General features: G+C 41.5%; 1 protein-coding gene across 18 annotated transcripts in view; it reads right to left on the bottom strand.

Moving 5' to 3' along the window:
* Nucleotides 1-22,008, bottom strand: part of HSD17B2 (hydroxysteroid 17-beta dehydrogenase 2) — a 31,320-nt gene that overhangs the window by 4,501 nt on the left and 4,811 nt on the right. For 4 of the 18 annotated variants that reach the window (XM_086847019.1, XM_086847017.1, XM_086847021.1 and 1 more), the window contains 7 exons: nucleotides 11,542-11,677; nucleotides 9,863-11,411; nucleotides 8,988-9,179; nucleotides 8,787-8,894; nucleotides 7,816-7,968; nucleotides 2,176-2,388; nucleotides 1,693-1,878 (listed from right to left, as the gene is read on the bottom strand). In XM_086847019.1, coding sequence (XP_086703145.1) covers nucleotides 1,693-1,878; nucleotides 2,176-2,388; nucleotides 7,816-7,897 — 481 coding nt within the window. In that variant the 5' untranslated portion in view covers nucleotides 7,898-7,968; nucleotides 8,787-8,894; nucleotides 8,988-9,179; nucleotides 9,863-11,411; nucleotides 11,542-11,677. Of the gene's footprint in view, nucleotides 1-1,692; nucleotides 1,879-2,175; nucleotides 2,389-5,600; nucleotides 5,797-7,359; nucleotides 7,780-7,815; nucleotides 7,969-8,786; nucleotides 8,895-8,987; nucleotides 9,245-9,862; nucleotides 11,412-11,541; nucleotides 11,678-13,934; nucleotides 15,392-22,008 lie in introns of those variants that run through there. The other 14 variants (XM_086847018.1, XM_086847016.1, XM_086847013.1 and 11 more) reach the window with 11 other exon arrangements.

Below are 22,008 nucleotides of genomic sequence, written 5' to 3'. Positions count from 1 at the left end.
TCACAGCCACCACAGGCTGTGCTGGGAGCAGGGAACACAATGGACAATCCTTTTCTTGAGCACATCCCTCCTCCTCCTGCCTGCATGGGCAGTTGGGCACATCCTGCCTCTCTTTCACATGCTACACACTCATCTCCTTGTGCTTGAGTATTTCAAAGGAAAATAGCTCAGATACAGGGGGATTTTCAGGTAAGTCACTGGTGTTATTGAGTATTGTACTGGGGTGACCAAGGTATGACAGGAGCTGTTTACACAGAGCCATTCCCTTGAAGAAGTCAGGCCAATTATATGTTAATTATTCTTCTGTATGCATCTGAATAAGCTGGATTGGTTTGAGCCAATTGAATCACATACTTTTCCCTCTGAGGTCAGGCTAACCTGAGCCCAGTTAAATGAGCCCTACACAGACAGGAATAGATTCAGCACAATGAGACCTCACTGACTTCTCCACTAATGTTTTACCAAAGGACCCCCAGACCCTGCCTTAAGAGAAAACTCCTCACCCAAACCAGCCTGTGTGCAACAACATCTCTGCAGGCAGCTAGAATTTAAACATCAGCTCCTGTAAGGGCAAACTACTCAGCACAGGGATAGATGCATCTATCCCTTCAAGGCAGTTCAGGGGTTCTCACCAGGAATTAAGACATCTGCCCCAAGACACCCACAGTGAGAGCTTCACTTGGGTGCACAGAGGAAACAGGGATCTGGTCTCAGAGCAGCAGCAGCAAAGTTCTGACAATTCAGTCCCAATTTCTCAGAGTGTCAGCAATAAACCATGAACACAGACATGTAAATATAGGTCATATCTGGGATTATAAAGAGAAAACAGTGCCAGAGCTGCAGCCACATCCTCAGCATAAGGGGAACACTGGGAAACACCTTCACAAGTCACCCCAGCAATGCAGCAGGATTGGGGGGGACTCCAGCTGTGCAGAAGGGCACAGAAAAACGCGGGGAGCACATGACCTAGCAAATCCCTAAGAGATCTTACTCCAAAATACTTTCCAGCAGCATGACCTCCTGCTTCTAGCAGGTCTCATTTTCAAAGGAGCATTCTTGCCCCTCAGCTGTTGGCTACCAGATACTGCATTACTGAATTACATTAATTCCTACATCTTAGCATCTCAGCTGTCCTCCTAGAATAAAAGGTCATGTAATAAAGACATGCATATATATGTATATTAAGCAAAATTCATGGGGAAAGAAATGGAAAACATATGTTAATTTTTAAAAAGGTTTTGGATTTTTTTTTTCATGGAAAAATACCACTTTGCTATTAAGTTAGGCCTAAATATTTCTAAGACATCCAAAATATTTTTAAAGAAATACAGACGTACAGCTCCCAAGTTATCAGCAGATATCACAAACTGAAGTGGTCACAGACTTCTGCCTGAACATGTTATAGAAATACCTGTGATGTACCACCCATATTTATGGAAGCTCACAAAGTTATCACTCATGGTATCTAGAACACAAGATCTGAATTTCACTGGGTGCTTTGTCACAGCATATTTTTAGCCACATTAAACTCTCCCATAAAGGCTGTTTCCTGGGAGTAGTGTCCCAAACTAAAGAAAAACCTGGATTTATTATCTTAACATTTATTCCCTGGGTGTATTGACAACCCAGACAAACCAACACCTTCCTTGGCATTTGCTCCAGGACTTTACTTGGTGCTTTAGCTCAGCTCACCTGCCATGCTGGACATGTTCACCAGCCTCCCCCGCGATTTCCGGAGCAACGGCAAGAAGGTCTTGGACACCTCCACAGCCCCAAAGAAATTCACCTCCATGCAGTGCCTGTAGGTGCTCATGGGGAGCAGCTCCCCATCAGCAGGGAAGCCCAGGATTCCTGCGTTGTTCACGACACCCCAGAGTCCTGGCAAGAGGAGAAAGCATAAGGCTGCAACACACCAGGGAAACAACTCCATAAGGATTGCACCAGTGAGACCAAAAGAGATGATCTGCATGTGTACATGCACATTCCCCACTCCTTGACCAGTCACTACCATCTTCACATATCCCAGAAAACAGAAATCATTTAAGGAAATACCCTGACTCCCCAAGACTTTACCCCAGAAATGCCCTACACACCTTAGCCAGCGGTGGAGAGATGCACCTGCTAACCTGCTACATCAAGACTTCCATTGTAAAGGGGGGAAGAAAAAAGCTGTACCTGCATTTTGCACCTTCTCTGAGACTCTCAGATAGGCCTCCTTGACCTGAGTGGTGTTGGTGATATCCAGCTGCAGGACAGAGAGTCTCTGGGAACAGGAGCGCCGCAGCTCCTCCGCCCCAGGGCCGTCCTTGTTCAGAACCCCAGCAAACACAACAAAACCCAGGCTGTCCAGGTATTTGGCCAGTGCATGTCCAATCCCAGTGTCGCTTCCTGAAAGCATCAAAAAAACAAGGAAAGCAAGTCTGTCCTACACCACCATTAAAAAACATATTAAAGAAATAAATACACACATTGGGAAGCCATGGGAATCTAAACAAAAATATGATGACAAAGTCCCTGAAATACGTATGTCAGTAGAAAGGAAGGTTCAGATCTGAAGTTTGAGGAGCTGGACCTTTAAATGCTCCTCAAAGACAGGCTGTGTTCTGACTCAGAGCTGGTGGAATCAGCTCACCCTCTGCCACTGACAGATGCTCTGACTTTGCACATAGAGAAGAAATAAAGCCCTACTTTGGTTTTATACAAATATTCAGACTGAAACCTGATAACAAATGTATCTAAGAAAAAAAACCAAAACACACTAATGTTTTACTTTGAAATAGCCAACAGACAAAGCAATTATAGGGCTTTCAAATTCAAATTCTTGGATTCTATTCCTTCATTCTAAGAAGTAGCATTATTTCATTCACACATCTACCACACAGATCCCTCAGATAAGCACTTATTATTACAGACTGTAACCAAGCCAAAACAAAGCAACTGTTGCCCTACCTGCAAAGCATCCCAATGCTTTCAGAACCTAAGAAAGCTTCCAAATTACCTTTTTGTGCTAAGTCAGCTATTGAATTCATGCAAATTTGAATCAGAATTTCTCTTATCCTCTCTATCCTCTTCCAAACTTATTCCCAAACTTTGTCTATATAAAGCACTGATCTAGCAGCTGCAGGAAGCACTATTAGAGCAAACAAAATGAAGGATATTTAACAAATAATTTGATTCATGAGTCTCTCCCTGTGACAGAGTATTTTTGCTGCTGCTACAGAATAAAAGACAGAATGGTTTGGGTTGGAAAGGACCTGGAAGATCATCCCATTCCAACCCCCTGCCATGGGTAGGGAAACCTTCCACTGTCCCAGGTTGCTCCAAGCCCCATCCAGGCTGGCTTTGGACACTTCCAGGGATCCAGGGGCAGACACAGCTTCTCTGGGCACCTGTGCCAGGGGCTCCCCACTCTCACAGGGAAAAATTTCTTCCTAATATCTGATCCAAACCTGCTGTCTTTTAGTTTGAAGCCATTGTCCTTTGTCCTGTCACTTCATGCCCTGTCAAAAATCTTTCTCCAGCTCTCTTGGAGCCTCTTCAGGCACTGGAAGGGGCTCTGTAAGGTCTCCCCAGAGCCATCCCAGCTCTCTACATCTGTATTCACAGGAGGTGTTCCAAGTCCTCTGATCATTTTTGTAGCCTTCTCTAGACTCACTTCAGCAGGTCCATGTCAGAAACCCCCCTCCCCTGCTGCCCAGAGTTTTGGAAGGAGACCAGGACACAGTTAGATGTCTGGGCTGCCAGCACACGGTGCTGGGTCACATTCAGCTTCTCATCAGCCAACACCCCCAAGTATCATAAGTCAACTTTAATTGTTCTTTAAATTCTGGTTTCCATTCTTCCCATCTACAGTGAAACTTACTCCATAAGGAAAGAAACTCATCAGCCATGTCCCCACCAAGCCTCCCAGTGAAGTGATACAGGCAGTGACAGGGAAGGAGTTTATAGGGGCTGTGCTTCAGGAGCATTACAGAGGACAAGGTTAGGAGGAAAATTAGGAATTTAATACATTAATAAAGGTTTTAGTAAAGCATCAGCCTGTTCCACAATACTGCACCACATCCTCCACTACAGCAGAGAAAGCTTCTGGATGCTGCTGTGCCCTGGGATCCAGGATCTCCTGCAATAACAATTTACTACATCAATGTTAAGTTTCAAACTCTGGCTTTGGAAATCTGAATGTGAGGCAAAGGACTGGAACTCCTGCCAGATATTTTACTATTTTCTTGTTTGTGAAAGAGCTGAAATATCCCCTTACTTAACCCTACTATAAACTTCTGTGATTTTGGCACACCAAGAAAGATATCAGAACTATTCACTGGTCTGCTCCTACATTCAAAATATGTAGTCAATAGAATTTGACTGCCAAAAGGACTCATCATAGTCATGTTAAATACTCTTTTCTGGAATCTCTCTTTTAACTGGGGCTTTAGTCTTGAAAGGTGAAAAATATTAATTCCAGGTAGCTTGAAAAACACACATACTAAATGTCTGGAACAATCAGTGCATCTTGAAAAAGTAGAAAATAATTACATATGCTCTATTTAATTCCTAAGAAGAAAAAAATCATCTTTTTAGCATTTTTGAAGTCTGCAATTTGCTGAAGATGCACCAGAGCACTACGAATATCCCATTAAGCTTCTCCAGTCCTGGCCTGTCAGAATAAACCTGCATTCTTTGAATTCCCTAAAGAGACATGAAGAAGCCTGTAAATATCCCAGACACAACAGATTTCTAAGTTTGGGGGTGGAGTGACTTTCCTTCTTTTTCTTTTAGTGAAAAAAGATCAAGTCTTTCAGATCTTTTAGATTTTTCAAATCTTTTAGATCAAATCTTTCCTCTTTCATGATTCCCAGCAAGTACACAGCCACAGCTACATATTACCCAAGTTTTACGATGCAGCTTTAACTTGAAAATGGGCAGAATACAACACAACTTGAACTTGGGATGGGCACAGCAATTCCAAGAAAGCCATAAAAGTTGTTTTTATCGTTGCCTGATGCTGGGTTTGTCCCTGTATTTTTTTATTCCAAAACAAGTATGATTTGAGTTTCAGACCTGTTATTGAAGTCCAGAGAAGCTTTACTCTTCCAACTCTTACAATTCAAAGAGTCTCAACAGGGGAAAAAAAAAAACCAACAGATACTTCCCACCCAATCACACTCTTTCTTCTTTGCCAAAAACAATTTGTGGGTTATGAGAAGACTTATTTTACGGAAAGCAGTCACTTCTGGCTGTGACTGACCCATTACTGAGAATTTACAATTAACCCATGCTGAACATGCACCAAATCACTTCCCCAAGAATGGAGAGACCAAATTAACTGGAGAAATTCATCCCACTGCACACAGACTAACCAGGGACAGAATTTTACAACTCCTGTCTCTTCAGATCTTGGTAGTAATTTAATTTTTAGGGAAGGTGGCTATTGCATTTATCACTAAAGTGTTTGCATGCCAGGAGCTCCTGTTTAAGGATATTGGAACTCTTGCTCCCAGCAAGAGGATCCAGAGCAGAGTTTCAGCAATGCCTTTGAGCCTGCTCACATGCCCACAGTTATCCCCATGAAAAAGCATTTTGACCACTGGGCACAGTTTTACCCCTTATCCTGGGAACTGCTGGCTTAAATAAATAATGCAGGGCAGCACAGGTACCAGGAACATCCAAAGAGGACCAGAACAACATGTGACAGAATCCAGGGAGAGCAGCAGAGCTTGCCCTAGCCTCTGGCCAAAGGCTCACAAGGAATATGTGGCAGGTGCTCAGGACACAGCCACGCTCCTCAGCTCAGTGGGGCTGAAAGGCAGAGGGAAAAAGAAAGAATAATTAAAATCACCGCTTTCCACAAAGTGCCTGCCTGAGGACTTGTCCAAACTAGAGAAAATTACACCAAAATCTACTTAAAGGCACCTTGCAGCTGCAAATGCACAGGGACACCCATCCTGTAGTTGGTATGGGGAAGAATACCACAATCAGAGCAATTTAACCGAAAGAGATGTTGAGTAAAACTTCTGTTTCAGCTAGTGGAGGGGTTGATGGATTGCATAGGGTTCCAGTAAAGACAAAGAAGAGTCTCCTCAAATTAATCAGCTGTCAGAGATGTCCAAACTTGCACTTCTTCAGGACAGTTGCAGCACAGATACAAGGAAAGCCCATTCCCTTACTGAGTTATACCAAACATTCCCAATTCCCTTGTATTGTTCTAATTCAGACTCCAGAGCAGATAAGCTCCCTGAGAGTACTTTTTCCTGAAGATCTGCAGTCTTAAAAATAGCAAGGAGATGCCCAAGTGCAAGCACATCCCCAGAGTCTGCAGGGGTAGAAAGGATTGCTCCCTATTCCCAGTACAAATATCCATCTGACACACTTGCAGGGAGAAAAACAGCTGGCAGACAAACTGCAAGGGGAGAACTTGCTGCTCATCTGGTCCTCTCTCAACTTTTATACTTAATCCCTGTATTAAAGCTTGCTAGGCAAATCTAAATTATTTCCAGGTGTCCCTATAAAACAAAATTAAATTCTGCTAGAAATTGCTATATAAACCAAAGCAACTTAATTCAGCATTCCAGAGGGGGGAAAAAAATACAGAAAATAAAACAAAACCCAGCAAATTAAGAATGCAAGAAGCAGTAGGCAAGCACTCCAGTTTAAAGGTTTGATTAACACAAATAAGTAATACCTAAATAAACAACACCTAAAGTTTTAGAGGAAACAGGAGAAAAGCCGTAAAACTACAAAAATGCCATCCCTGCAAAATAGAAGTGGGTTTTGAGTAGATCAGAGTGGAAATAGAGACTGAATTAATTAGCTCTGAACTTTCCCTGCTAGTGAAGGGAATTACTCCCTCCTAAATGATTTCTCAGAGGGTTTCAAAGAGATGGCACCAAACATCATGTGCATGATAGACACAGCGTGCACTATGTACACACACCCCCAAAAGACAACCGTACATCCATAACCAGCGCAATTACATCAGGTAAACAAAAGTAATGTATGAATGTAGTGTTCTGAGGGCTCCCGGGAATTACTGTTTCTCCTAAAAAAAAATCAGACCATCATAAGTATTCTTATGTTTCTTGCACCAGTTAATTTCGCAAGTATGTCTAAAAAGCTACTTGTAAAGATTAAATGAGACACTAAAAAATAATAGCATCTATTAGGATGCTTTTCTGCTTAATTTCAGAGCACTTATTTACCTGGAAAAAAACATCTCTGCCGAGGCAAATAAAACAAGCAGAAAAAGAAAGGATAAAAGGAACTCTCAAAAGCATGCACTAACCCGAGGACAAGAAGTTTTCCAGCGCACTTGTGAGAAAAAGCAGGCTTTGTTGGCTCCTGTGCCCCGGCAGCACACCTTACCTGTGATGAGCACGGCTCTGTCCGCCACGGGCAGCAGGTCGCTGTCCCCCGGGCACACGGAGCGGGCGAGGCACACTGCCACCAGCACCCCCAGCAGCCCCCCGGCAGCCCCCAGCGGGGCCACACACAGCAGGGCGGCCAGCAGGCTCCAGAGCAGCACCTTCGCCTTGCCCAGCGGGCTCCTGTGGGCCCTGCGGAGCACGGTGACCCCGAGGAGCGCGGTGACACCAGCGCAGAGCCACCCAAGGGCGCTGCTGGCCGCAGCATCCATCGGCAGCGGGGAGCAGGCGGCACTCGCACCCCAGCGCCGGCCGGCTGAGAGCAGGTATTGCTAAATGCAGAGTGTGTTATATAGGAGCAGGGGGTGGGGCAGAGGAAGGGGACTCTCTTTAAAGGTTTGACATAATCTCACTTACCCTTGGCATCAGCAAGGAGCAGGAGTCTTCCTTTGCTTACCTTTCATTCCTTCTGCCTGACAGCTCCACCTTCTGAACAATGTGCTGGCTGGATAATGATTGACAGCGCCGGGAATGGACATGATGTAGCAAGCGCTGGCTCCAGGAAAAGATTAACTGCTATATTCTTTTTATGTCTTTAAAGTACACTTTCCTAGACAGTGAGAAAAGGAACAGTTTCCTTTATGAGAAATAGTTGGGCTTTCCTGCTTAAAAAAACTTAGGGTGTAGCTTCAGTGGAACTGGTTTTTGATGGGCAGTGACAAAAAAATGAGTCAGGCCAGGGTTATTTAATCTCTGGAACACAAACTATCTTGGGCTTTATCACATGTGGATAACCCTCCTCTTTCAACAAAAAGCCCCAAATTACCTTCTCTGCTTTAATGTCCACCTTTACCTATTTGGCTGCTCCACATTCAGCAAATACCTGCAGCAAATTGACATGCAGAGGGTGCTGGGAGGCTGGGAAGAGGTGATTGCTGGTTTGCCATGAGGGGCACACAAGATCAAGTCTTCAGTGATGACATTCACCTTGGTTTTGACAGGAATCACTGCCTTGAGAGCCATAGCAAGTTGTGTAGGGGGGGGGAAAGTTATCAAATATATTAAAGAGATTTAATACCCACTGTGTTTTTCTGAAAGTTATTTAAACAATAAAAGAAAGTTAAAAGCCAGCCAGCCAAAGGGATTGAGATACAAATGAGCCATGCATATTTAACCCAGTTTAAAAATCCCTAGTGACTGATTTGAGAACAAGCCCACGTTGCCACAGAGCGGGCTAACATGCGGTAGCTGGTTTTCCAAGGCAACACGGTGCTGATCTATCTGATTTCAGACGTGAAAAATTGAAGCATGTGGTGCAAACCTGACATGAAACAGAGCACATTCCCATTCCATTATGCCTTTGGGGTTTTAAGAGATTACAAATCTCTTGAATATACACTTTACCAGCCAGTGAAAATGTTTACATACCTCTGTAGGTAGTTTACATCAGAGATGAAGTGACTTTCTTAAAGGAACATCACCCTCAAGGTCCGCTCATCATTCATTACTCTTGTGAACAGTCATTCACCCATACTCCTACCAAAGCACAAAAGGAAAAATATTTTCACTTCTCTTTGACATTTGCTGCTTCTGCTTTTATTAGCATGCTGCTCTTGAGGTCAGCTATACCTTGCTGTCCATTAAGGTGTCTTCTTAAGTATTTTCCTGGGGAATTTTGCTCTCTCCATCACTGGTCTTTGGCACACAATTTAGATGATCACAAATGTGCTGGCACTTAGAGCATGAGCTCTCACACTTGAGGGTACAGTGAGATGGAGCTCTTCCATAGCAGGATGAGGGGCAGAAGTGGTCACCTCCAGCCTGTGGGGATGAGGTGGGCAAGGGGCCACACTGGGGTGGCCACCATGCCTGGTACAATGCCATGCCTGCAGAGCAAGCTCCATTAGTCCCCCTCTGCTCCAGTCTCCCCTACCACATCCCCCACAGAAATGTGTTTTTCCCCTCCCTCAGACACAGCTGGCAGGGTGGGGATGTTTGGAAAGCTGGGGTGCCACACACCTTCCTCATACACCCACCCACAGTGGTGCACAGACACACCACCTCTCTACACCCACACCCAGCAGAACAGCTGAGGGACTGCCTCTGTCTGAATCAATGCTCAGTTTATCATTTTAATAGAAAATACAACCATTGAAGGCTTCCTTTAGTGAGAAGTTGACCATGTGTTCACCTGCTGGGTGAATAAAATTCCACAGTAATGTGTAGATCATACACGTCAGAAAGGTTATGATCTAAAACTGGCTGAAAAATGCTAGTGTGGAGTACCCACTTCACAAAGCCTCTGCACTTTCTCTGACACCAGCAATGACAGATTGCTGCTTGAGGATTTTTCAGCATAATTTTGCCACAAGATAAGTTTTATCATCCCGTGCCAACTTCTCCTCTCAAAAAAACTCCTACTTTTCTCTTTACCCCTTTGAGATGTCTCCAGCTCTAAAAGCTGTATATTAACCCAGGATTGCAATTGAGTTTGCATTCCTCACCTTCTTCTTATAGTTTCCTGGAAAAAGGAAGGCTCCTCCAACTTGCCAGGATTTTGCATCACCATGACATCTGTGTTACAAGAATGGATTTTAGTTAATTGATCTGGGGCTAAGCTCACCCTACCCTTGCCAGGACAGTTCTTTCTTCCATGAGAAGAGGATGGCTTTGCAAAGCCATCTCACAACAACTGTCCCTTGATACCATAGCAAACTGCAGAGCCTGTACTAAAGTCTGGACCCTGATTCCAGAGTCAGTCCATGCCAGTGGCAAACAGCAGCAGAGAAATGATCCTGAGCATCCTCCTGGCAGCTGTGTCATTGCTCACCCTCACTGAGCACTCTGATCTCTGTGCCTGTTCCTGATGCTTCTCCTGGGGACTTTGCAGATTTCACATGTGCCCTACCATCTAAATCTTTTCATCTTTTCACGTGGTGACTCTGGAAAGTCAACTCTTCAATGGCAAAAGAAGATGGCTTTCCTGGAGAACAATCAACCCATGGTAATCAGCAACATGAACAGCCAGTCTCTAAAAATTCAGCTTGCCTTCCTTCAAATCCTCCAGTCACAGCACCTTTCACCTGCTGTAGTATCCCTGCAGAACACTGGCCCCAGGACAAAGCAAGGACACCACTCCAGTGTGCAGGACCTTTATCAGAGACCTCAAATTTTTGCCTCCACACTCCCATTCTGGAGGCTAAATCACTTCCTGAAAGACATTCACTTAGTTCCTTCCCATTTCTTGAAGCTCTTGTCCTGTCATACTGTGCTGGCTCTGTGTTTTTCAGCATGATGGATGCAGCCTGTGCTTTTGGTTGCTGTTCTTAACACAGAAATAAAAGAACAAAAGAAAGGTTCAGGTTCCCCAGTTCCTTTGAAATGTGGTGAAGCCGAGCCTGGTCACAACTTCTTTGAAATACACCACCAAGTTCTTCCTTGGTTCTGTTTTGGTAATGAGCTCTCTTCTGTCTTTGCTTTTCATGGATCCCTTTTGAGTTCACTGATTTTCCTGATGTATATAATTTTTTAAGCCTCTGTGACTTCCCAGCATAGTAAAAACTTCCAGTTCAACCATGAGGTTTTCAGGCATGTCTCTGTTACCTCATCCTGCATTGGTTCTCAATTCTTCGGCCACTTTTCCGAGCTTTCTTTGCTCATTATTTCCAACAATTTAATAGTCAGTATTTTTTCCTTTCAGCATTTTCCCTTCAGCCAGAAGAACCACGTGTCATATCCAACAGCTGCTGTCCCCACTGGATACCACTGATATTCTGTCCCAAGTGGAACATCAATTACACTGTCTAGAAGCATGAAGCTCTTTTCCTACACATCCAATCTCTGTTTCAGCTTTCTCTGCTAGTCACAGATTTGTTTTTAATTTCAAGTTATAATTTCCAACAGAACATGTCAATTTACTATTTTATCTGTTTTGCCTGCTGATTCAGGCTTTTTTCAGCTGTGGCTCCTGAGAGCTCCTGCTGCCAGTGCTTCCTGTTCTTTTGTGCCTTGGGTCAGGGCTCTGCATTTTCAGGTTCTGTAGGGAGGTTTTTCCTGGAAAATAATTTCAGCACAAAACAGGTTGGAATCTGTTTCAACAAATGAGTCATTAAGCAAGACAGAAAACATAAGCAAGTACATATAGGAGCAGGCAAAAAAAAACCAAAACAAAAAACAAACTTACTTTTATTGCTGCAGCTTCTGAGAGAACATAAACATCTGGATTTTGGTGGACTTTATGACTACGTGAACACTCGTCAGGCTGTCAGTCCTGGATGCAGAAATTGTTGAACTTCCATAAACAAAATTCTGCAGAGCTCCTGTACAAAGGTTGAGACAATCCCTGTTTTTTCTTCATGCCCTCAGCTTGGAGCACATGAATTGTCCCAGTAAAGACAACAAAACCATTACTCTGCCTAAAGCCAGAAATGCAGCCAAGTACCTTTGTGAATTCAGATATCTGAGCTCACAGGCATGAACTGAATTAAAGCAAAAAAGGATCATGCACAAGTGAAAAGAAAGCTGTACAACCTCTCCTTTGTCTTCAAACTGTTTGTTTAATAGAACCTTAGGGAAAATAATTCCTGTCAAATAAAGTGTATATCTATTAAAGAAAAGTAAGAAATATCTTTTACCTCTAAGCTGCTGGAGATTTTGTTTTTAGCAATATAATAATGGTAAATATTGTAAATTCAGAGATAGATCCTGAAGATCATCCCTTGGCAGTGAACAAAACCTGTAGCCCATCATTTCTAAAAATTCAATACAAACCAAATACAATAATACTGACACTAATAATAATAATAATAATATTATAACAGCAACAATAACAACAATTTCCTCAGCTAAATCTCCTGTTATTTTCTCAAATGCAAAGAAGAGCCTCAGAGTGAAGAATGTCTGTACTGATGGCAAATTTGGACCTGTAAATGAAGCCAAGGGCTGTAATTTCTGCCTCAGTTTTTACAAGAACTCTAATCACCCTTTGTGAATTTTCTGCAATAGACAAAACAGCAGAGAAATCATTAAAATTATGAGCACTCCTTTGTATTTGCAAGGAAGGTTTTCTCCCTGAACTCTCCACACATCCATGTATCTCTGGGCTTTCAGGAAGAGCTAAAGGGGGATTGCACTCTTTCCAAAATAAGTAATTTTTATCAACCCAATTGTGATTATTTTCCAAGAAGAGGATAGAATCAGAAATACTAAAGGCAATTAGGCACTCTTTAGGAAGTTAGCCAAGAATCATCTCCAGGTTATCCTCACGAGAAATTACTCTTGCTTGCCTTTTTTTCTGTCATCCAGTAACATGAAACAGTTTTCAGAGAACCATCGGTGTGAGAGAAGAAAAGATACCACTTTATCTTAGTGCACTTCTCTGACAGCACAGACTGTTCCCTGAAATTTCCTCTGGTATATTCAGAGTAACATCCCAGCCCTGCCTAGGACAGAGCACAGCATAGTGCTGCCTCAATAAATGAGAATTAAAGATATAAGTTATACTCTCAATGGGAAGTTTAGTTTGTTTTTCCAACTAGATTTTCATTATATCTCCCTATTCCCTTCCCTTCTCTGCAGCTTTGCCTCTCTGAAGTTGATGGCAGCATCTCTGTGCTTAGAACACAAAGGATTGACACATTTTCATAGCCCACAGCCTGATCGTTTCTTTGCAGGTGCTTCCTGAAAAGCAAATGCAGCTTTGCCTGCCTTACTTCTGATGCTCTGCCCTAACCACAAGTCATACCAACCACATCTACATCAGATAAAAACTACTCTTTACATCATCTCTCTGTAACTGTTCCTCCTGCACGTCTTCAAACATTGGCAGGTTGGAGACAAATCTGGTTTACATCCAGCCTTTTCCATTACATCTTAATATTAGACCACAAAATGCTTTCAAACATTTAGGTATTTTCTCTACAAAAGTCATATAATTCTGGTGCAGTTAAATTCATAAACAGCAATGTAAATATAGAGGTAAACCCAGAAAATTAGGAAAGCAGGGTAATCAAAAGTCTGATTAAAGCATGTGTGGACAAACAGAAACTGTCTTGAAGAGTCCCTTTGAAGTGGGGGGGATTTACAACATCACCAACATAACTTGCCATTCACTGCAGAGAGTGACAACATTAAAAATTAATCACACACAGCTTAGAGTCCCATAACATGTCTGAGCTTTGAGAATGGACTCTACAAAGGGGATGAAAGAAAATGGGTGGTAGCATCTCCCCGTTGTGATTTGGGTTATTAACTACGCACATCTGCCACGTGCCTTCCCTCCACCTGCAAACTCTCAGAAACATCTCCGCCTCTCATCAGTGGAATTTGCTTATTTTTAGATTTTCCTCGGAGTTACATCAGCCAGCCTTTGAAATGGAAGCCAAAGCAAAATGAGATGAAAAACGAGCCATGATTCAAAAAGCATTAAGCAATCAGCCATGACAAAGTGACACCTGCCCTCAGCGCACTCTGTTTGCTGTCACTTGAAGGACGAGCCCCTCGTTTCCAAAGGCTGAAGCCGTGTATTTTTCCTGTTGAGGAATTGTGACCTCACTCTGTGTGTAATCAACAACTTACATTATGGTTGTGATTGAATGCCACGTCCCAGATGTCCCCGATTTCCCCTTCGGTGCTGAGATCTGAAGGACGTTCCCATTCCTGGCGTTTCTCAGCCATTTTTGAGCTGCTTGTAAATGGTTACAATTGTCAGGAATGCCTTGGTGACAGATGATCCTGCCATGGAGCAGGGGGACAAATGACATCTCAAGGTCCCTTTCAGGAACTGGTGGGCCTTTGATGGTTCTGTGGCAGGCAGCATTTTAGTTAAATGGTGTTTTTTTCTCTGGGCAATCCACTGGCTGTGAAAAATCTGTGTATTCGAGGTAATTTTTTGTTGGTTTGCTTCCCTTTATTATACTGTCCATCTTAAATATTTTTTATCATGCAGTAACCTTTACCCTGACTCAAAAACTGCTTGGATGTAAGCAAATTTAATCCCATTAAAATCACCATGACTATCCACTCATAAAACTATATAGACAATTTAATAAGTTGCTGAATGACAGTCCTGAGACCCATTAGGCCAAAACGTTCCCCAAGAGCCCAAACTCACAGACACTTATGCACATTGCTAAAAATAAACACAGATATTCACATGCAAGTAAAGAAAGAAATACTCACAACCATGTTTTTAAACATGCACACCTGCAGAATTAGAGCCTGCCTTAAAGACTTTCCCCACCTGGATTTGAGATATGATAATCGATTCATGCAAATGAACCTACATCATAAAACCATTTATTTCTACTTTCCAGGTGACACAACTAGCAAGTGCAACTTTAAAATGAACTTCTTCAGGTTTTAAAGTCAGTATTAAAATATTGTCAGGCTCCAGGTGGAGGTCATTCCCAAACAGGTACAAATTCGATGGGGATGAGTCTGCAGAGAGACTTCAAAATAATCACCCCTGGTAAGGGATCCCTTTCTGAGCTGTGCAGAGATCATAACTTGTTATTAATACTGTAAATTATCGCTTCACTTTTATTTTTTAATTTCAAAACTGTTTTTAACAATATATACGACAGCCTCAGGGCAAGTGTCTCTCTTGGAGGCACGCAAACTTTGCTGGAATCGCTAAGGGGTAGGCAGGCGTAGCTTCAAAGGCAGATTTGGGACCTATAACATTAATTCATCCACCAAATGGAGCTCCAAAATCCATTAAGGAAAAATAACTAGTAACCATCTGTCTTTATTCATCAGGCTGAAAGCAGTTAATCAAACCTAGTGGACATTTTTACTTTCTCCTTTCTCTCTCAACAGCTTTGAACACAGATGCAGCCTTTCCATAATTAAGCTGAGCATTGTAGATCCTAGACAGATTAATTCTGGAGTGCTTGTCAAAAATGTCAGATGGCAGACAGGTTCTGTGTCTTGTCCCTGGGATTTCTGGGATTTTTATATTTGCATTTACATATATGGGCAGATTCAAATGCAGTTATTAAAATTAATAACCATTTATAATTCTTAACCCATTCTCTACAATGTGGTAGAGTTTTCCTCCATGTGTTAGGGATGGAATCCAGGACAGGACCTCAGCAGTGAACAAAAGTCTCCAGGAACTGAGCTGAAATATGGGCTGCAAAGGGAGCTGATTTTGCTCACCACTGAACCACACTGAGGGGCAAAAAAATTCTGTAAACACATTGACAGTGTTCTGAAACAGCATAAAGGTGTTCCAGGTTACAGGAGTTCTATTCTAACGGGCTGGAATGTCATTAAATAGCTCATTCCTAAGAGCTGTTCCAGGCACATCTTTCAGGAAAGTTCTCAGACAGTTTCTATCAATTTAAAAGGATACACACAAGTATCCAAGGAGGCTTTTAGTTCTCAGTTACTTTTAACGATGAGCTCATATGTGGGTTTGATTCCCTTTTTCTGAGTTCTAACATTTTTAATCAGAGAGAATATCCAATTCTTAAGGATTTTATGTTACCTGTTAAATATTACGTTTTTTCAATTTAAGCCTACAGTCAAATTTATGGCCTGAAGCTAGGATTTAAAAGACCCTAGGAGTAATTTTTGCTTCATTCAAACTGGGTTTTTATTTTTAAAGAAAGTGAAAGATCACTTCAAACACATCTTTGTGCTGATAAAAAAAGAATTTCAATGTCATCTAAAGGTTCAAAGTTTAAAAGTTCTCACCATTATAAATAGTTACAAAGAAGAGTCGCTTACCATTACATTTGATAAAATAATGCAACTCGAAAATTAGATGTGCCAAAAAATGAGAGATGGTCCCAGAGAAAGTCACTCAGTGACTGTAGCAGAGAGACAGGTAGGGGGTTTTGCAAGCAGCCATTAAAACTGGACCACAGGAAGTACTGAGGCAAATCAGTAGATACTAATCCAGCTTAACTAGTAAAATTCAAACAAAATCAAAAAATCTATATGGAATATGCTTGTATCTTTAGGAGTACAATTTTCCTTCATATGTTTAACTGCTGGTAACTGATTCATCCTTAGTCTTCTGTCCCCACAGTTACATTGTAAATGGCAAATGAGGCACCCAACTACATTTGGAAAAGTGGGAAAGAATTAAGTATCTCTAGATACCAGAATCTACAGCAGAAAATAGAGAAGAAAGGTATTTTGAAGAAAAACTCTGCTGGCACAATCTCTCTTTCAATGGCACTTCTTTCCACCAGAACATTTATCTGTCATAAATGCTCCAAGATGTAAATACCATTCCCACAGAACACATCAGTGAACTGAAGCAGAGAGATCATCCTCTATGTAGTGAAAAATCCCAGCTGAGATCTCCTGGATGGTGGCTCTCAGTCCTGTGCTCAAATACACAGGGATCATCCTGATGGGAAGTGCTCTTGGAGCACACGGAGGCTACACCCCATCAAATAACACTTTACAGGCATCACAACAAAGGGCAGCTGACAACTGTGTTGTAGAGGCTGATACAGGATTTCTCTGGAGAATAAGGTTTTCTCCCCGAAGATGCCCAGCTGAGAAAATCCAAAGTGGGCAGTGGAGACTGGAAGGGCTCATCAGAAAGGTGTCAGCATTCCTCTGAATCAGAGAGGAGTGTAAGAAATGTTTACATATGTACATATGTAAATGGGCAGATACAGGTAGGGGAAAAACTGCTTTCACACAGAAAGACAAGGAAAGAAGATATTACTAATCCATGGGAATCATGCCAAAAGCATGAATAAAAATGTTATTATATGAAGATTTTGCCCATGGCCAATTGTAACTGTGACACACCTGGCCACAGTGTTGTGATTCACAAAGTGTTTCCTACACACAAGATAATCCTCTTCTATCTACTTTATCTGATGTTATCATCCTCACTTGGTTCATGTCTGTTATCAGAAACAAAATTTCAGCATTGATAAATCCAAGTACAATTACTGAAGATAAATAAACTAAATCTTAAAAATGACAAGTTTTAAAATTCTGAAGGTGAGGCTCTTACACTTCTGTGGAAGGCACAGGTTGTTCAAACTTGAACCAACTTGCCATCAAAACAAGTCTCAAATCCAAGATCTTCAGTGAGGCACGAACTGTACCTGCCTTGCAGCAGAGGCACATTGAGCTAGAATTTATGGACAAAGCAGCAGTGAGATGCTAATCCAGGTGAGGTTCCTCCAGAGTGCTGTTTTGCAGAATTGCTACAGGTTCAGTCCTGAGCACTGCCTCAGTTTCAAAATTGTGGGAGGATTCTTTGCACCCCACTCTTACCTCTCCTATCACCTTTCACACATTTTCCTCGACTCCAACTCCAGCTGGAAGGAGCTGAGGGGGACCCTGCCACCCACTGTGTCCTTTCTGAGAACAGGAGTTCCATGAAAAGCTCTTTTAACCAATGGAGGTCAGAGAAGAGATACCTCACAGATGGAAAAGTACAAACCTGAGTCTCAGATGAGTATTTTTAAAGGCTAAGAATCATGGAATCATTTAGGTTGGAAAAGACCCCCCCAGGATCATTGGATTCATGGCAGGAATTGGTAACACTGGAGACTTTAAAACTGGAAATTTATACTCTGAAATTTTGTGAGAGTGTTAAACAGCTACGGCAACCTCATGAGGGTAAAGCACAATCCAGCTTTGTGCACACCTGCACAAACAGGAAAGCATTCAACAAATTATCCATGAATGAAAAAGTTCAAGTTTACAATAATGCAAGACAAAAAATAAAGTCAGAAATACAAAGATTTCTAATGAAAAGGGGAGAAGTGGAAACAATTATTTTCATCCATTCCTCTGAATGCTGTCACATACTTGGGTTTGTGCTGCTATAAATATGTCCTTTTGTAATCTCTAAAATCTCTAAAATTCCAGAGAACACAGAAAGCTTTTATAAAATCAGTATTTACAGTAAGGGATCTTGAAGACTTAGATGAATGGTGTTAAAGGTTTACATTTGGTACCTCACCTGCAAGAGAACAGTTCAACTACTAAAAGAGTCAAAATTGGACAGCTCCATCACCCAGAGAGTTCAGAGAGTGCAGCTGAAATACAACAGTCATAACTCAAAGGCTGCAGATGCAGCCACAGAACATGGGTACCAGAGGGGAAAAATGACTCTGACAACCTTTGTTAGAGTGCTGTTGTGAAGCCTTCAGCACGAGGCACAAAACAAGCTCCAGCTACTACATGTGAACAATGCTCTGTAGTAGTCACATACATATGTTTAATTTAGCTTTAGTTTATACACTAAATATTTCTCCATAAATTCCATAAAGGAAGAAAGTAAATTAAGTTTGTAATATTCAACACCTTCACCCCAAAATATCAGTGATGATAATCAGTTCAACTATTATGGCCAGAAGGACCAAGCAGTCAACTTGTTCAAGAAATTCAGTAACCCAAATAATAATAAATAATTCTAATTTGAAGAAGTTTGAATTATGGAACTCATTAATGATGCAATACTGCACCAAGACTACCTAGGAAATCTGGATTTGGTGGCAGCAGAGGGTAACTGATACCCCTTACTGTTGTGTAATCTAGAGGAGATGGAGCCCTGCCTCCTTGTTCAGCCCTGCTTGGACTGCATCTTTTTGTACCAGAGATAAGGAGGGAGTTTCCAACCAAAATGGGAGGAATGGCTGTAGCCTGTTCTCACAAGGGACATCCCAACTCTGCAATTTTCTTCAAGTTAATAAACTTCAGGACACCAGGGGAAGCCCATCATGAACAAAACCCTCCAAGGGTTTTGCCTCTAAGGCAAAAGCAGAGTGATTCATTTGCACACGAGACATGGGGAGTTTGGCTGCATAATATGTTCTTATTGACACCTCCAAACTCTGAGTCATTTTGACTTCTCAATCACAATTATGAAAGGCATTTTCTTCATAAGCAGATAAAACATGATGGGAGGTGGGATGGTTCTGCCTGATAAGTGTGCATGCTGATGCTGTTGAAGTGTGATTAGCTGCCTGCTTGAGACGATGCCTGTTCCTAGCACAGATTACCTTTATTTATGGCACAAGGGAAAGGAGCCAGGACCAAAACCCCATGAGAAACAAAAATGGTGAAATCTTCCGGCTTTGCCATTTAACAATATGGCACTGAAGGGATTCTCACTGGCCTCTCAAACTGCTTTCACAGGCTTTCCCAGAGCAATTTTTATAAGGGCAAAGGAGCTCGGACAATGTAAAGTTGAAGACTGGGAGAAAGAACTGCACCAGATAATGTTTTCTCTTGGAAAGTGTTAAAACAACAACTGCTAAACCAGGCCTTCTCTGGCACAATTTTTTTTCTTTTTTTTTTTTTTTTTCCTTTTTATAACTTGAAGATTACGCAGACTTGAGAAACCTTCATTATACAAGAAAGCCAATTACTAGAACATGTTGTTCCTCTAAGTCATCTAGAAGAACATTTCAGCTTATGCAGTTTGTCCATAATGTGTTTGATGTTTGATTCTTCCATGTTCCTATGATGAATGAAGAATTAAGCTGATGCATGACTGGAATTAATCCAGTGTTTTCTACTGGCACAAAATTCTGTTTCTATGGGCTGGATACTCTCTGAAAGACATTGAAGCAGCACTTCAAATGCAAAGCTCCTTCAGAACTGTTTTACAGTAAGAATCAAAGAAAAAATCAGATATTTCCATTTCCTTGTTATTTAGATCTTGCTTCTCCTTCAAAAAATGCAAAAAATCAAAATTTGTTATAACCAGATGCTGCACCCACAATTTCTTCCACAAGGAGTAAAAATTAGGAGCAACAATAACTTGCAATAAACTACTGTAACTTATAGCACACCTCCAGTTGAATAGATCTCACTTTGAACAGCTTCTTCATGTTATCATTCCAGGATAAAACACGTCCAAAAAAGGCTTTTGAACAGAAGAAAAATGCATGTTATAACTGTCTCATCTTTGTACCATCAGTAATTTTTCCCCATTTTAGAGTTACTTGATTTATTTAGTTTTGACTAAGTGCTTTGAAGCTACAAAATTTTTGGTTCTGAACAAATCCCTTTAAAAGGAAAACTCAGGCTTGTGTCAGAATCTCTTATCTTGAAATAGCTCAGAATAGAGTCACACATCAGGCCATGATAAAATGCATATGAATTCTGAATTCTGCAATCATTAGTTTTGTGGAACAGAATAAATCAGTACCAAAGATACACAAGAGTGTGGTGCTCTTGCAAACACCAAGATGCCATTAAGGAAACCTTATGGAGGTTATCTCGCTCAGGCACAGCTGAAGCAAGATTTTGTCTCTCTTTTAGTTTGATTTCCCCTACTTCAAACTCTTACCTAATCTCTCCTCTGCAAAATTATGTAATTTTTGGAATGTTTTCAAGGTCACTACAGAACTAAATGGTAGTAACATTTTTTAAGCCAGTGTCCTGTTTCCCTGCAGTTCAAAGTGCCTGGAAATGGGAAACCACTACCTAGACCTTGAACACAGAACCAAGAACAGGAAAGCACCAGGAGTGTGAAGACAGGAAATATTTCCTCAGCAAATACACTTCCTTTCCCCCTCATCAAGTACATTTTCAACTGAGAAACCCAAAGAAATGCTACAACAGATTCAGACCTTGGTGTTCTTGCTGACACATTTCATCCTCACCACCAGTGACACAGTTACACACACACAGAGAAAATTAGCACAGTACAAGATATGGATTAATGAATACATTTTGCCTTGAGTTTGTTCTACATATGGTATCTACAGCACATGATTAGCTGCCTGTGAAGCTGAAAGATCCCTTAGATCCTTCCAAAAGATCAAAGTAGCACCATCAACTGGGTGTTCAATTACTAGTGTCAACGATTCACAACAGACCAACCTCATCTTGCTTTTGCTGGAGGGTAAGATTTCTGTAAACCCATGGATAGCTGAATTAAATTATAAATCAATTCAACATGAAGTCTCTCCTTGTTATTAGTGTGGTAAATAAGGGCATCTGGATGCACATCAATCACACTTGAAACTGAATCAGATAATTACTGAAATGTAAGTGTATAATCACCTTCTGAAATAGCTTCCCACTGAGAATTTAGAAGACTTGCTTTAAGTAACAGAATCAAAGATATTCAGCACTGTATTCCAAAAGCTGTCCTCCCCTACTCTGAGAGCAAAAACATCTGTGAGAGTATTTGCAATAAGACATTTCTTAACATACTAACTTTCAAAGTATATAATCCTTTCAGGTACAAGGAGGGTCAACCATTGAGCCCTTGCAGTTCTGTGTGCAATACTGAAATTATTAATGAGGTGACAGGATGAGCTAAAATTTGGCTTTTATTTCCAAGGTGCTGCAATTACACTGGATAGCATCACCTTGTACTGCTTAGGACTAATATCAGTGCAACAAACAGATATCAACACCTGGGAACATCAGGTAACACATCAGGTCAAATTACCACTTAAAAAAACCACATGAGGCTTAAGGGAGCTTAAGATCAATATCACAGGAGCAAACACTGACTTCAGACACTTGGACTGAAATGCTCAGGAGTGGGTGAGTCCCTGCAGACTCTGTTCAGCTCCATGGAGGTTATGAAGATTAATATGTACTCATTCTAAAAACTGGGTTATTGATGTGCCCTGCAGGGTACACAGAGACGCAGAGACCACAAACAGCAACTTGTCACCAAAGTAAAAAGGGAGAACAT

The sequence above is a fragment of the Cyanistes caeruleus genome, chromosome 12 (genome assembly GCF_971803275.1).
Source record: "Cyanistes caeruleus chromosome 12, bCyaCae1.hap1.1, whole genome shotgun sequence".
Lineage (NCBI taxonomy): Eukaryota > Metazoa > Chordata > Aves > Passeriformes > Paridae > Cyanistes > Cyanistes caeruleus.
The sequence above is the reverse complement of the archived record's forward strand: the minus strand, read 5'-3'. Positions and strand labels throughout refer to the sequence as shown.